Genomic DNA, 16291 nt, shown 5'->3' with positions numbered 1-16291 from the left:
TTGAGGGGCGCCTGGGTGGCGCAGTCGGTTAAGCGTCCGACTTCAGCCAGGTCACGATCTCGCGGTCCGTGAGTTCGAGCCCCGCGTCAGGCTCTGGGCTGATGGCTCGGAGCCTGGAGCCTGTTTCCGATTCTGTGTCTCCCTCTCTCTCTGCCCCTCCCCCGTTCATGCTCTGTCTCTCTCTGTCCCAAAAATAAATAAAAAACGTTGAAAAAAAAAAAAATTAAAAAAAAAAAAATTAATTTGACTCTCTGCTTAGGAAATAAAAAGGAATGAGTAAATGAGTAATAATTACATAGATTTACTCTTTTGTTTTGAAGATATTCTCATACATTACCTGTGATGATCAAAATAACAGCCAGAGCTAAGAAGGACAGACCCGTAACTACCACCATTTCACAAAAAAAGGTGGTTGGAGAGGATAAGACACATAAAGAGCTGGGAAGTCATTTAAGATTTTCACATTTTCGGGTTCATTCTTCAGTTCTTTAGTTCATGTTACTACAAAGATACTTAAATTGGAATCGGGGTGGTGAGGAGGGAAGATCGATGAGCTAAATGAGGGGAGAAGCAAGGAAAAATGGCAGTCCTAGAGTGAAAGTACATCAGTGACTGTAATCTCAAAGAGATGGGCAGTTTATTCTCTCTCCTGTCCTTTTCCAAAGACACACACTTGCCTTATTAGGCTCACTCTGAGTTTTCTCAAAGAGCAGAACATTATGGCAACTTACTCTTGCCATTTAGAATACAGAACCATTTCGACCCTGGTTTCTAGTACAATGCTGCCAGAAATAACAGGCATCGAATGGCCCTCCATAGAGTAAACCAACAGAATTTAACTTCTCTGATCTCCTATTCCTTTTGAATGGTTTTGGTCTTAATAGGGCAGTTTAATAAAAAGTTTTGAATAATGCTTGCTGATAATTAAAACTCAAGAAATGGAACAGGTTACCCAAGAAGTATTAAAATTTTTTTTTTATCACCTCAAAAATTTTATTATCGCCTCTCAGAGTTTAAAGAAGTTGAAGTGTTAAGTTTTAAGAAAGAAACTGCTAGAGGGCTCTCTGTATAGGTGTGCCAGTATGAAAATTAGGCAGGTATTTCAGATAAGCTCTCAGCAAATCAGAATTCCTGAATTTTTCTGGATTTCTCCAATTTTTCTGGGGCTAAAATACCAGCACTGTTCACCTTCAGTTTTAAAAATTATGCTAATTGTAACTGTCTTCATTACTGCTTAGCAATCACTGTATTGTTTCAGACCCAGTCACACATCTGCCTTCCTCAGAGGGCCCTCACTTTACACCCAGATTAAATTTTCTTCCCTGCAAATGGCTTTACTACTCACCACCTACCCCCATCAGTGTTTTCCCTTTCTCTGTTTTTTTCCCTTTTAAATGGACTATTTTTCAGAGCAGATTTAGGTTCGCAGCAAAATTAAATAGAAAATACAATTTTCAAAGATGTCCTGCCTCCATCTTTCTGTTTTTGAAACCTTCCTTTGCTGACCCTGGGATCTTACTCTACTAGAGTTTGTGATATCTTGATTCAGTCTATATTGGCTTTTTGTAAGCATGACTAGCTAAACACACTTTTTCCTTAATGTCTCTACTGAGTCACCCTATCAGGTTTTTACCTGCTTAACTTCAACAGTGATTACTGCTAGCCTATTTCAAATGGGGGTGCAGGCACTGTTCTGAAGGAAATCGGTTACCAGATCTTCCAACTTCCACGTGTTTATGAGAATGTGCTTACAGTCAAGTTTAATTAAGAGTGGGGCACCTGGGCGGCTCAGTCATTGGGCATCTGACTCCGACTCAGGTCATGATCTCATGGTTCATGAGTTTGAGCCCTGCATCAGGTTCTGTGCTGACAGCTCAGAGCCTGGAGCCTGCTTCGGATGCTGTGTCCCTCTCTAGCTCTGCCCCTCCCTTGCTCATGCTCTTTTCTTTCTCTCTCTCTCTCTCTCTCTCTCAAGAATAAATAAAACGTTAAAAATTAAAAAAAGTCATTTAGTAAAATACTTAGTTTAAATGTTTGGTATACTTCCCAGAAACAGAAAGTAGCTTTAATGATGGGGTAACAAATCCTTCTGCTAGTCAGGTGATTTCAAATTTTGTTCAAAAGAAGTGAAGACCTAACCAAACTGTCAGCTGATCATTATGTGTTTTTTGTTGGTGAATAATTATGTGATTTCTGTGTGTAAAGGAGTTAAAAAAAACTTTGGGGGAAAATGCTATAACAAAACCTCTTTCATATGCCTCTTCAAATGAACAAGGTATCTCAGGTTACATATATTTAAAAAGGGGGGGGGTGGGCACTTGGGTGGCTCAGTCGGTTGAGCGCCCAACTTCAGCTCAGGTCATGGTCTCATGGTTTATGGGTTCGAGCCCCAGGTCGGACTCAGTGCTGACAGCTCAGAGCCTGGAGCTTCCTTTGGATTCTGTGTCTCCATCTCTCTCTGCCTCTCCTCCTGTGCAGTTCTGCCTCTCTCTCTCAAAAATAAACATTAAAAAATTAAATAAAATTGGGGATGAATCTCATTCTAGCAGTATGTGATATTTATGCACAGATACATGAATTGGGGCTAGGGGAGGAACAGCCCCACCCATTTCATTCTGATACACTTCCAGTAATGTTTAGTATTTAACAACACGTAATACATTCCTACTGTCTGTCAGATGAGTAGGAATGGAGAGAATTCTCAATCCGGAAAAACAAGGAACTGTTTCAGCCTTATGGTCTTATGAAAAAATTTAAGTTTGATTTTCAAATTATTCTTTTATTGAACAGGAAAATGACAAGACTACTTACTCAATAAATCTTTGACCATAAATGTCAGAATAAAGTTCTGTGTAGTAAGAATAAAAATACAAATATGAATAAATAGAAAAAGGAAGAATTTACATCTTTTAATTTGTTTATATTTTTTTAAGTATTGGTGGGTATCAAACTCATTAAATTTACATTTCTTTCAATACTTTTCAAAAAGTGGTGTAACTTTTTAATGTTTATTTTTGACAGCGAGCATGAGCGGGGGAGGGGGAGAGAGAGAATGACAGGATCCAAGCAAACGCCACACCCCACACCGTCAAGTGCAGAGCCTGATGCGGGGCTCAAACTCACCAACTGTGATACCATTACCTGAGCCACCCAGGTGCCTCTGAAGTTACGCAGTTCTGTACAATTGTTTTAGGCATACCATTTACTTCCAGGTTGTGATATACAACAAGATCCAAATATGAATATTGTAGGTAAAGAAATGATACCCAAAAAAGTCATATCTAGAAAAGTATTTGTAACATCCTAGAGCAATGTTACACAAGTCTTTCCATAGGCTCCGTAGACTTTCTAATACGGTATGTTCGGTGCAAAAGCAGTAATACAAAGCCATCTCTCCAAATGCCTCTTAATCACAGTGCTGTGAAAGACATTCTAATGCATTTATACAAGACAAACATTCACACTTGAAAAAACTAGAAAGCAGACAAACTTTGGAATCAGACTTGAGCTGAGTCCAGGCACAGGTTCCCAGCCTTGGCTGCGCCTTGAGGTGCCCAAAAGTAACAGGACCAAAGGGAGAGGAGGAGGGGGTGGCTAGCCTTCCACTGTTCCAGTTCCTCATCTGACTTCGGGATGTGAGCACGGCCATTTCCCTTCGTTCGTTTACAAGATGCCCATGCCCGCCTCACAGCGCTGTACCGCGACAAGTTCAACGGGTGCTACCCTCGTGCCGCCGGTGGATTCAAACTAGCACGTACCCCGTTGAGCAACTGGGGGCCAGAAAGTTAAGGATGAGGAGATTCCACTAGAAACTTGGCCCGCATCACCCTCCCGCAGTCGTTCTCCTGGAGAAGGGGCGGTCTGGGGACAGCTAGCAAAGCCGGGAACTTAAAGAGTGGCGGCCACGGATGCCGCTGAGCAACCGACAACGCGCAGGGCAGCCCCCGCCTCCCCCCAGCACCATCCCGCCCAGGCCAGCAGTGCGCGCCTGTGAGTGGAGGCCGGTCCTCGTTACTAACTCCAGCGTCCGGCGGGCATGAAGCCGCTGCGTCTACTTCCCTGACTCGCGCTCGGGCTCACACCTTACCTCAAACGCCGCCTCGGGCGCCCACCTCGGGCCAGGGATCCTCTCTCCAGTGGAAGGTGCGCAGCCGCGCAGAGCCTGCCGGGAGCACGTGCCCAGGGCCGTCCGCCAACAGCGCCTCCCGCGCTCAGCTTTGTTACGCCAGCGGGCTTGGCGTCACTTCCGCCGCGGGCCCCGCCCACCGCCCCGCTCCGCCCCCAGCGCGTCCGTAACCCGGGGCAACTGTCGCCCTCGCCCGCTGCGGGGGTACTTGGTTGTCCCGGAGCCTTCCATCCTGTGGGCCCCACAGAAGGGTGTGAACGGCCGCGGCCGCTTCCCCGCCTCCCGGCCAAGGCCCCGGACCACTGCACGGGCGGCAGAGCGAGAGGCCCTGCCCAGTTCGAAAGGAAGCTGCGCACCGAGGCCGGGAGGCAAAAGTGGGAGGTAGTGTGGGCCGGGGGAGGGGCTGGAATAAGAGTGGGAGGGGCCTAGGGGGGCGGTGAGTATGTGGGTGGGGCGGTGGGAGGAGCCGCAGAGAGGGCGGAGCCCTGTGGGGAAGAGGCAAAGGGAGGAAGGGGAGGAGCTCGTGGGCAAGGGGGGACGTTTTGCTGGAGAGGACAACTCTTGAAAGAAGAGTAGGCATCTTTTGTGACACGGTAGGAGCTGCTGGATGCTGGAGGAAGAGAAGGAGCTACCTAAGGAACAAAGAAGGATCTTGGAAGAAGGGAAGGAGACTGGGGGAAGGGGAGGGGCTAGTCTAGTAAAGAGAAGAGTCCGCTGTGAAACGCCTAGGCTTTAGGAGCAACAGGTGGATTGGGTGTATTTGATGACTTGTGCTTTCGTGTAGACTTGTAAACTGGGTGATACCCAGAAGACAGGCGTTGCTTTACTCTTTTATCCCCGGAGTTAGGCATCTAATAGGCACTGAATGAGTGAATGGGTGGAAAGAGCGGAAAGCTGGGAGACTGGGACTGCAGTAAAAAAGGTCTGATCTGGAGGGATGATTCCTCTAGGAATCATTCTATGCATCATCAAAGCTGCTATGCTCTGTGGACGCATAATAAGTATAAGGCACAGATAATTAACATGGAGAGATAAGATTTATACTCTTGAAAACGTGAACAAATTGTGCGATTGGTGCATGTGCTTCGCTTTGAGGCAAAGATTCAACTCCCCGCCAAGTTGTGTTCTAAAACTGTAAATTAGATTGAAGTCTTCAAATCATTTTCCTTCAGAAACTTTATTACCAGGGATCAGCATGCCCAAGCCAATCTTCAAGACGTATTGAACCACTTCATATGCCTGAAGCTTAGCTCTGTATTAAGAAACTTCACTTCTACCATGCCCCACAGTGTTTCTATTCATTGATTTCTTCTTTCGATACATTGTTAAGGACCCACAGAACATCCATTCAGAATTCCAGCTGAGGCTGCCAGGAAACCATCTTTCTCTCCTGGCTGAAATTCTGACATAGATTGAAAATTCCTTTAAACCTGAAACTTCCAGAGAGATGGAGGTGGGCGTAGAGCATGGTGTAGAGCCAAGGTGGTGGCAAGGAGTTTTGAGGGATTATAGCTTGCTTTTGACTTAAACCCCTGGCCAGGGCTTTTCACCTCCTCTCCTGGCCGGTCAACATTCCCCTCACCGTTAATTGCCTGGGAATGTGTCAGCCAGGTGTAGGAATCTAGAGTAAGGATTTGGAATCTTTTTATATAAGCCATGGCAAATAGGTGGCGCACATGCTACCTCTCTTTATTCCCTGGCTGACATCGTTAATCAACCACAGACCCCTTTCCTCCAGTGTCCAAGTCTTAACATCCTTCTCAACACAACCTTCCAGTTGTATTGGAACTGTTTGGAACTGACAATCATCCCTAACATAGACAATAAATTTTTTAAAAATTAATGTTTATTTTTGAGAGAGACAGGGTGAGCAGGGGAGAGGAAGAGAGAGAGGGAGACACAGAATCCAAAGCAGGTTCCAGGCTCTGAGCTGTTGGCACAGAGCCTGACTTGGGACTCACACTCATGGACTGCCAGATCATGACCTGAGCCGAAGTCAGGCATTTAACCAACCGAGCCACCCAGGCACTCCTAAATATTTTAAAAATAAATAGACATCAATGTAAATGTAAATTCCTCTAACGCCTGGTAAAATTCCTTTTTTTAAGAAATGGGTGCACCTGGGTGGCTCAGTCGGTGAAGTGTCCAAGTCTTGATTTTGGCTCAGGTCATGATCTCACAGACATGAGATCGAACCCTGCATTGGGCTCCAGCCTCAGCATGGAGCCTGTTTGGGATTCTCTCTCTCCCACTCCCTCTGCCTCTCATCTGCCACCCCTCGTCACGCTCATGCACGGGCTCTCCCTCTCTCTCAAAAATAAATAACCTAAAAGAAAAAAGATTGCCTAAATTGATAGATCAAGAATGCTGTAGATGAGATTTATACATGTAGGCCAGATAATTGTATAGCGAGGTGAATTTACAGCTGGTTGGTACTTAATAAACGTCCAAGTACAAGGCATATCCACATGGCATTGTCCTTTACCTTCTCCTCACCAGCATTTTATCAGTGACTTAAATAAAGAGGACGTATGCCCCTCAAATTAATAGAGTGTTAAAGTGGAAAGGAATGGCCAAACTGTGAGGTGTCACAGTCAGATTCACTGTTATCTAAGCAGGTTGGATTGGTGGTCCAACATGGAGAAAATTTTAGAAGGATCAGATCCATTTAGAGGTCTATATCTAGCAAAAAAAAAAAAAAAAAAAAAGAAAACAATTCAAAAAGAAAATTAACGGCATGTATGTGGAGTGAAGAAGACAGGGATTATTAACAATTCATGTGGGGAAAAAATGTAGAAGTTATAGTTGACCCCAAGCTCAGTGTTAATCAAGATTGTGATATAGCTTAAAAAAAAATGCAGCAATCTTTGTTCAATTAGTAGGTGTAGATTTTAGAGCAAAGAGAGTCAGATTTCAAACTAGACATTTCTCACCAGACCACATTTGAAATATTTTTCAAATACTCATTTGAAAGGTACTATATTTCCTCATTTCCCGGTACTATATTTTAAAGACATTGACAGGCAATTGGGCGTTCTTAAGATGAGGAAATTTGAGGTTCCCATCTGAAGAAATAATAGCTGTCTTCAGTTATTTTCAGGATTATCAGATGTTGCTTTTGGGAGCAACACCAGGAACTGAGAGGCATAATTTTCAGGCTTGCAGATGTCTTGTTTTGAGAACATTCTAATCTTTAGAGCTACCAGTGGAATGAAAAAAGATGCTTTTAAAGTAATGAGCTCTCAGTTATAGGAATGTAAAGCTCCATGGAAGTGAGGAAAGTGGAATAGCATGACCTATTGATTTACCTAACATCTGTAAACTAGCCATAATTTTACTCTGAGAAAATATGACTATTACAGCCATGCAAATCTTTACATTTCAACATCAAAGTAAGAGTGCATACAATTTGTAAGAAATCACATATCCACTCTTTTAGCTGATCTTTAATTGCTTCTTGTACGTTTCTTTTCTTTTAAAAAATTTTTTTAATGTGTATTTATTTTTGAGAGAGAGAGAGAGAGAGAGAGAGAGAGAGTGTGAGAGGAGGAGGGGCAGAGAGAGAGGGAGACACAGAATCCGAAGCAAGCTCCAAGCTCTGAGCTGTCATCACAGAGCCCAATGCAGGGCTCGAACTCACAAACCATGAGATCATGACGTGAGCCGAAGTTGGACGCTTAACCAACTGAGCCACCCAGGCACCCTGCTTCTTGTACATTTCTATTTGTTATCTCTTACATGAGCTGGAAGACAGGAATGGGCAATACAACTTGAAGGCACGATTATTGGAGAAAAATTTAACACTAAGACTGTTCTCTCCACTGACTTTTTTTTTTTTTTCTAATTAGAAAAGACCACCAACATTCTGTTTTAGTAGTGGGGCATCCTGACCCAGCTTGAACATCCGTGTCTCAGAGGAGCATCGCAAGCTGGTATGCAGTAATCTGACCATTTGACTAAGGATACTGTGGTTACTGACTTCAAGATGATTCTTCACTTTTGGTCACAAGGAGCCAATATTGTTCCCATGATCCTCCATGAAAGGGGTCACGTACTCACAAAATGCGGTATTTATAACAAACATGTAAAGTGCTTACAACAACGCCTGGCGCGTAAAAAGAGCTATGTAACAGCTTATTTTTATTATTTAATATTACCATCACCTGGGTTTCTTTTGGCACTTTGGAATATGATGTGACTGGCACTTCTGGTACCCTCACTGGGTCCGACTTCCACTGACTCCAGAACAGGGCCTTCCCCGATACCGCCTCTTTGGCCCCCGCTGTTCCTTTGTCTCGATATAGACATACGTGGAGATAATCTTGTCCTCCTCTCAGATTTCACAGTTCCTCATGACCTCCAACAAATAGTCGGAGGAGCTGGAGATGGTTAACCTGAGAGAGAGAAGAGCACGTGCAGCCTTTTCACAGGGCTGTTGGAAAGCTGAGGCATCGGGCAGCCTTCGGATCGATGACTCTTCAGCCTTTTGTAGCCACAGACGGCTTTGTGACACTGATGCAGGCCCCTTCCTGGAAGAGTGCTTGAGCATCTTCAGAGGTGTCCTAGACCTCGTGAAGCCCACCCATGGCCGGGAAGGCTTTCCCTCACAGAGCCGTGCTCTGGAGCACAAAATGAGGACGCCAAGTGGAGGATATTGAGGGGGCAGGGAAACCAGTGCTGGTTCCATATAAGGAAGATCTTCCTCAGAGCCCTGCTGCGTTGTACGTCGCCCAGGGTGGTTTTTACGATAGTGATGGCCAGACTTGGCCCAGACCAATTAGAATCAGGATCTCTGTGGGCAGGATGTGGGCCTGATGATTCCAAGGTGCTGCCAACTTTGAGAACCAGTAAATTAGAGCTCTTTGCCATTGAACAGACTTTCTAAGTAGTGAGTACCTTGCCAGCAGAGATACTTCAAGCACAGAACTTTTTTTTCTTATTGATTTGAACATTCTAACGATACTTAATGTCTCCTGAACAATATCTCTTTTCTCTATTAACCTCACGCGTACAGTTATCGTTTAAATACGTGGCTTTGCTTTGGAATCTGCTTTTTTCCTTCCGAACTGCATACTTGTTAAGTCCTTTGGGTTGTGAGGCATAAATGTATTTGTAATTCAGAAGAGAACAGGACTGAGTCCGAAGCTTCTTTGGCCTGAGCCGTGCTGAAGTGGAATTTTACAAGATGAAAGGACCGGGCCGGTTTGCACAGTCTGGCCCTTAATCATGCTTCTGTTTCTAAAGAGCATAGCACCCCTGGTTTTCAGTCACTTCTTTTTCCCTTTTTTTCTCCCCCTTCAGACTTCATTCATTTCCTCTGATGTCTCACTGGAAAAGATTAGGATGTCCAAAGATATCTGACCTTCCGTAGGTAAATGGAACTTTATTAGCATCAAAATGCCACTTTAAGTCTATATGAAAAAGCCAAAATGGTAATTAAACAGATATCGTTATACGGAGTTACCTCAACAGAAAATGTTACAAGTGGGCTTCTGGCGGGGATGGCGTCAGGGTGAGAGAAAGCAACGTGTGTCATCCCAGTGGCCTCTGTGTCATTATAAGCAAGGAAAGCTCAAGAAGGCGCTGGCTGTCCCTCAGCATTCAGCTGGACCATTGGAGGTCCCCAGGCTCTGAGTTTCATCTCTGCCGCTTGCGGGGTCCCCAGGAGGAGCATCTGTCTGTAGGAAGGTAGTATGAGCACACCCATCTTCTAGATGAGCAAACAGACCCAGAAAGGTAATTGGCCCAAGGTCGTGCAGCTAGCAATAAGATTGGAACCCTGGCTGTTTGGCAACCAGATCTGTGCTCCTGATCAGGATGATGACTTTCCTAACTCTTTGACTGGATTATCAATGCCAAGTTCCGTTTTTCAACCTGAGAAAACATCAGTTAAGGATAGACAGCATCACCCTCAGCATCACTGCCGCCACTGCCGTCACCACCACGCGGGGTACTAGTGTGCACGGGGGCTGCCATGACATGGCATCACCACAGACCGAGCAGCTTGAATGACAGAAATGCACTGCCTCACAGTCCCGGAAGCCGGAAGTCCAAAATCAAGGTATCGACGGAGTTGGTTCCTTCCGAGGGCCGTGAGGGAAGGATCTGCTCCGGGACCCCCTCCGTGGCTTGCAGTCTTCAACCTGGGCCTCCTCACACGGCCTCCCTCTCTGCATGTCTGTGTCCAGATCACCCTTTTCGTAAGAACACCAATCATCCAGGGTAGATTAGGGTAGATTAGTGAGCAGACTGACTTAGTCTAGACCACATGCTGCCTACCTCTGCCTGGTGTCCAGAGTTGCCGTAAAGGGAAAGAGGAGGCTGGGCTGCACGCGTGCTCAACACATTTCCCATGGTGTTAGCACAGTAGCATCTGGACTGTTTTGAAGTGGAGGGTAGGGGTGCTTGACCCTATATTCCTTGCTCTGCTCTATGCCATGATCCGGGATAGAGACTGAGCTTACATCTCCCTGTCTGCTTTTCCTCGATCCCAACTTTGGTCTTTAATTAAACCCATTAGTCTTTCACATTGGCCATATCTTTTATAATATCGATAGCTGGCAATGGATGCTTTTGTAATATTTCTCCTCGGTCTCTTCGTGAATGTGTCTTGACGTTATTTCGCCCGAGTTGTCGAGTTGATTTTTCAGAAACCAGTATTAAAAACTAAGTTCAGCCCTCATTTCATGCTGCAGGAAGAAGATGTTAAAAACCTTCAGCAACTATCACGGTGATGGATCTCTGTCAGGAAAATGAGGCTGAGTTAGAAAACAGTGAAAACGATGAGACTCAAAGCCCAGAAAAAACGGAATTCACCTATACTTGCCCAGATGAAAGAAGCGAGAAGAATCACGTTTGTTGTCTTCTCAACATCAGCGACATTACGCTTGAACAAGACGAAAAAGCCCGTGACTTTGTCATCAGAACTGGATGGGAAGAAGCCGTGAGTATCTCCTTCACTGAGGTGTCTCACACGCCTGTGTTTGGTGCAGGCCTTTCGCTTTTTTCAAAAATAGTTATTACCCAAAAAATCGATAAATGATCAAGACAGGAAGTTTAGGAATAGAGGTACAATATAAATAATGATAATAGCGGTAACTTTTATTGGGTGTTTGTGGCCAGTTAGTACTGGCCAGCACAGGACTCAGTGCTTTACACACATCAGTTCATTCAACCTGCCCTATGAGGCAGGTATTGGGACAAGGACAGTGAGGCACCCAAAATGTGAAAGGCAGGGCTTGAATCCAGCTCTTCTGGGCTCCAGACCCCAAGCCCTTAACTGCTGGGCTAAGCTCCCCAAGAGACGTGAGATTTCTGTCCTAGTGGTTCCACTCAGAACTCCGTGGGTTTATTCTTAAACTATTCTTAGAATCAATACTAGAATCCTAAATTTAGAACTGTAAGGATGTCACATTGGAAAAGATTAGGATGTCCAAAGATATCTGACCTTCCATAGGTAAACGGAACTTTATTAGCATCAAGTTCAGTGATTCCTAGGTGATGCTTGGCAATGTCCCATAAATACGGATGAGGGGAAGGGGGCGCTACCGGCATCTACTGGGCTGAGGCCAGGTGTGCTGCTCCATATCCTGTAGTGCCCCGGACAGCCCCTGCCACAGGGAATGGCCCGGCTCTGTGTTCGTTCAGGAGTGCCATCACAGAATACCACACACAGGGGAGCTCACGCAACAGACATTTTTTTGTCACAGTTATGGACGGTGGGCATCCAGGATCCGGGTGCCAGCATGGCTGGGTTCTGGGCAGGGAGCCTCTTCCCGGTTTTGTGCTCACATGGCCCTCCTTGGTGGTGCAAGCAGAGAGGGACCCCTTATCGCCTCTTCGTCTCATAAGGGCACTAATCCGATTATGAGGGCCCCACCGTCTTGACTTCATCAGCCCTAGTTACTTCCCAAAGGCCCCACCTCCAAATTCCATCACTTTGGGGACTCGGGCTTCAACATAGGAATTTGGGGAAACACAATCATGCAATCCATAACATGCCCTAAATGTCAGAAGTGCTGAGGTTGAGAGACCCTGATCTAATTATGACTATGGAAATGGAGGCCAAGACACGGCAGAGCAACTCCCCCAGCCCACTTGGCGGTTGATGGAGCCGTGTCTGCAGGACCCTTGTCTTGTGCTCTCTCTGCGGCACCACCCACCCCTGCCTTGCTCCCGCCAGATCAGTCAGTGTTACAGACAGTTCTACCTGAGGATCTGACTTTCCAAGTTTAGAAGGTTCTGTTGCTCAGAGTATGTTTGCCGCTCACGGTCTGTCGAGGATGATCGTGCCACACCGTCTCCTTCCGCTTAACCACCTGCTGCCCTTCTCTCTCTCCGGCCACCCAGCCCTGCCCGGCTCCTTGGGCGGCCTTATCTCAGCAGGTGTGACAGAGACCTGTCCTGCACTGGCTTGTGGCCCTTTGGTACTTCCTGTGCTGGTGCCGGGGGCCTGGCTGCCAGCACATGAATGAGGACGGAGAGCACTCTGCTGGCAGCGATTTATGAGCGGTTCCTGTGTGTAGAACCAAGGGATCTCACAGCATGGGGGGCCTCGGGACTGTTCACTTCTGGCCCAAACCGGCCCAACACAAGGGGCCTTTCCTGTCACTATGTTGGTCTCTCCCTATTGGAGCCCTGGGGGCACCCACACCACTTGGGAGCTCTGTGGGGACTCCGGAGGGAGGCACAGTCACCTTGCAATTGCAGCTTGGCTCTTGATCCTGGCAGAAATCTGGACCTTTGTGCCAACATTTAGGCTACTTGTGACGGCCTACCTGTGAGGATCAAAAGAGCCAGGTGTCATTGACCCCCATCTCTGGACTTGGATCCCCTGTCAGGCCACCTGAACACCCTGTAGATACAAATGCTTTGTACCAGCCTCAGCCCAAGGCTCACATGGGGTGCTTTTTTAAAACCCCCTGCCCAAGTCCATCTTTTGAGTATGGGCTTAGTGTGTTGGGGTGAAGCTCAGGGATCTGGAGTTTACGCAGCAGCTCTGGTGACTTAGGGTCAAGGAGGTGGAGGACATTTGTTGACTCATCAGGCACACCTGTTTAGTAGATGAGACAGAACATCCGTAAACATCCGTAGAAAGATTAAAGTTCCAGATTACTCTGGGATGGTGACCTGAGCCAAAACCAAGAATTGGATGCTTAACTGACTGAGCCACCCAGGTGCCCCATAAATACAAACAGTTCTGATTTGAAGAGCTCTGGCTTTATTTTAATGTGCATCTGAAAAAGTATATAGCCAGCACATCGAGATGCCCACGTATGGTATTTTTGCCTAGTATTTTAGTATTAAACCCTATTGCTAGGGTTTCAGATTAACAAATACTCCTACAAATGCTATTACCAATACTATCACTTAGTATGAGGCTAAAATAGAGTGAAAATTTTTAAAAGGTGGTGAGTCAGTTTTAAGAAAAGTATCAGGTCAAATAGGACGGCCCAAATAGGGATGTGTCCAGAGCTGGGGCAGCTAGATTTGAGCAGCTCGGCCGGGAGTAACATGCTGCTGTATTTGCAGGTACAAGGCTGGGGAAGGACATCTCCAACCGCCTGCATCTGGTCCAGGAAGAAGCTTAAAAAGGCGAGGGTGAGAGAAAGTGCCAGCAGCTGCTTACTCTGTGTCAGTCTCTCCCAAGGGAGTTCTGAGGCCGGGCCTCAGTCGGAGGTGGGGAAGCTGGGGTCCGTGGGTCTGGAGAAGGCTCGAGGCAGCCCCTCCCAGACTCAGGGGACCCGCCAAGGCCCCACAACCGCCTCCAGGGAGATTAGCAAGGTCTGCTTTCCCACTTCCAGTCAGGGAGAGAAAAAAAGTCTGCAAATAAAGGAGTTTATTTGGTGCAAGGAAGACTGGGCCACCCCTGAGGCTATTAGGGGCAAGGGCCCGGGCCAAGGTCCCTCCATCTCAGACTCCTTGACTTCCAGGGCCCTTTTAGTCCTACCTCCCCTGAAGGCTTCACCCCCATACGGCTTGGATGTTCTGGGTAAGAAGAGTAAGAACTTTTTCTTGCAGCCAGAAGAGAAGGTGCTGAGTGTGGAAAAGGATGAGTGTGTGGCTTGTGCGTGTGGACTGAAAAGGGTTGACGGGAAAGGTGAAAAGAGACCTGTTGAGCTGGCCAAGCACCCTAAGGTCAATGACACATTGCCTTTCCCTCCCCGGGCGGCCCCCGCATCCCTGCTGGCGGATCACGAGAGGGGCTGCCTGCACTGGTCCCTCCTGCCTGAGAGACACCTGGTGTGCCCTCCCAATCCCGGCAACGTGCGCTGTCTGGCCACCGTGCAGCTTTTGCAGAAACAGGGGGCGCAAAACTACAAAGCCAAATTCAAAGCCAGGGAGCCAAGACCTGCCGTGAACACCCAAAAGCTCGTTCTCATGGAGGCCAAGCAGGAAAACAGGCCCAAAACGTTGGAGACCAAAGTGTTCCCGAAAACTCTCTTGCCCTCCCTCACAGTGAGCAGAGTTGTTATTCCTGTCTCCACTCACAGACTCCTCTGAGTTGCCACAATAGAATTCCCTGGGAATGACCACTGTTTGAAGTTCATTCATCCTCTCCCTGTCTCTCTCCCGCCCCGTCCCATCCTTCTTTTCTGGCGTACTCTTTCCTCCCACCCTCCCTTCCCGTCCTTTTTTTGGTAGTAGAACCAGGGGAAATTGAACCTCACTGTATGGGTTCTGAGTTATTCTCAAAGCTCCCATATGTATGTGTCACCTGCTTCTGCTGCCTGGCCACTTATAAAACGCAAACAGGTAATGCCATTGTTGCCTCTGCCTGCCTCGTCTCTCTACTCCCCGCTGGAAGCCATGTGGATGGCGGGGACTCTGAAGGGCCGTCCCTCAGTGATGCCCATGTCAGCCCTGAGCCAACTGGCAGGGGCTCTCTCCTCCCCACCCCAATGCCTTAAGCTTAGTGTAAGGGCTTGTTTAGACCACATTATTTCCTGATCTTTTGAACCAAGCAGATATCGATTTGTTGCTTCATTTTCTCTTGCAACAAAGATCTGGAACATTGCTTTAATAGATAACTCCAGCCTATGTCCAAATGAATATCCTTGTGTCCAAGGTGTCCTAACCTTACATCCATGGATATACCATATCCACGACATCCTGCGTGTGCCAGGGTTTCGTATACTTATAGCCTCGTGCTAGTCTCCACGTCTGGAACAGTTTTAGCCACAGGTCTATAAAGTCCATCTTGGGAAGCAGGTTAAGAATAATTTTTTTTTAAATGTTGCTGTGATTATTATTGCCACCCTTCAAGCTTCCTCCAGCCTTACCTTCGTCTAATATTTGGGAACTGTACAACTCCAGACAGACACGGAATAGGGATGTTACTTTCTCCCTTCCCCTGTCCTCCTTTTCCCTCATTTTACCCCAATGCATATTTCCCAAAGTTGTATATAAATTAAGCATTTGTAAATGAGTTATATTTTAAGTGCCAAGTGACCACGCTATGTAGAGAAATGCTCTGAAAAACCATTTTGTAATATGAGTAACCACTTAGCTGCTCTGTAATTACGTAGTTTGCATTTGCTTAAGATAGGTTGTACTTGGAACTCTGGACTTCCTGTCCCCCCACATGATGGGTGGACAGAACATATGACTGTGTTTGTAAACATCTGCTTTGGTCTTTGTAATGTCTCTAGTTTAGGTGTTTTTTTCTTTTTCTGTTTCGTGGTTTTTGCACAACACTGGACATGCAGAAATGGTTGTAGTACAGCGGTCATTAAAAGGTGTATTTTGCCTACAGAGATTGGATGCTTCTTTATACTTTAGAGGCAGTTTGTAGGTCCTGCCCACCCCTTCCCTGAGTGAAGAAACCATCTGGATTCTGCCCCCAGGAAGCCACTCTGGTTTCCCACTGTGTCTGGACCGTGGCGGTGTTGGACCCGATGCTGCGTGAGGGCCCTCCGGCTCTGGCCCCTGCCCACCTAAGTCAGTGGCTCTGCAAACCCCCTCTTTTAAAGAGCAGGATGAGGACTAAGCTCAGTACACGTAAAACAGGCGAGAGTGTCTCGGGAGGGAAGCCTCTACCAGCGCAGGTGAGGGACAGAGCCTCGCCCAGTCAGCCCAGAGGTGTTTACATTTTGAGATCTCGAGGCAGTCTGAAAACACTGATCTAAGTTAAAACAGAATATTTTTTTTCCTAAGAAAAATTCT

General features: G+C 46.6%; 1 protein-coding gene and 1 long non-coding RNA gene across 18 annotated transcripts in view; one reads left to right on the top strand and one right to left on the bottom strand.

Annotated features, from left to right (window-relative positions):
• LOC131500448 (uncharacterized) overlaps positions 1-4237 on the bottom strand; it is a 126980-nt gene extending 122743 nt beyond the window's left edge. For 5 of the 9 annotated variants that reach the window (XR_009256285.1, XR_009256290.1, XR_009256286.1 and 2 more), the window contains exon 1: positions 4088-4202. This is a non-coding gene — a long non-coding RNA (uncharacterized LOC131500448). Of the gene's footprint in view, positions 1-4087 lie in introns of all 9 variants that reach the window. The other 4 variants (XR_009256287.1, XR_009256289.1, XR_009256288.1 and 1 more) reach the window with 3 other exon arrangements.
• A 156-nt stretch (positions 4238-4393) lies between these two features.
• On the top strand, positions 4394-15880 carry C17H16orf46 (chromosome 17 C16orf46 homolog). 9 transcript variants are annotated; one of them, XM_058709708.1, is made up of 6 exons: positions 4394-4507; positions 7975-8058; positions 9428-9497; positions 10822-11069; positions 13658-13726; positions 14147-15880. In XM_058709708.1, exons 4-6 carry the CDS (start codon positions 10860-10862, stop codon positions 14627-14629), a joined length of 762 nt encoding a protein of 253 aa, XP_058565691.1. In that variant the 5' UTR covers positions 4394-4507; positions 7975-8058; positions 9428-9497; positions 10822-10859; the 3' UTR covers positions 14630-15880. The 9 variants fall into 9 exon arrangements, with proteins under 9 accessions (XP_058565691.1, XP_058565682.1, XP_058565686.1 ...); XM_058709699.1 differs by having other exon boundaries at positions 13658-15880; XM_058709701.1 differs by lacking the exon at positions 4394-4507 and adding an exon at positions 4660-4719 and having other exon boundaries at positions 13658-15880.
• Positions 15881-16291: the final 411 nt, after the last annotated feature.

The sequence above is a fragment of the Neofelis nebulosa genome, chromosome 17, assembly GCF_028018385.1.
Source record: "Neofelis nebulosa isolate mNeoNeb1 chromosome 17, mNeoNeb1.pri, whole genome shotgun sequence".
In the NCBI taxonomy this organism is placed as follows: Eukaryota; Metazoa; Chordata; class Mammalia; order Carnivora; family Felidae; genus Neofelis; species Neofelis nebulosa.
Note: the sequence above shows the minus strand (reverse complement) of the source record. Positions and strands in the feature narration are given on the sequence as shown.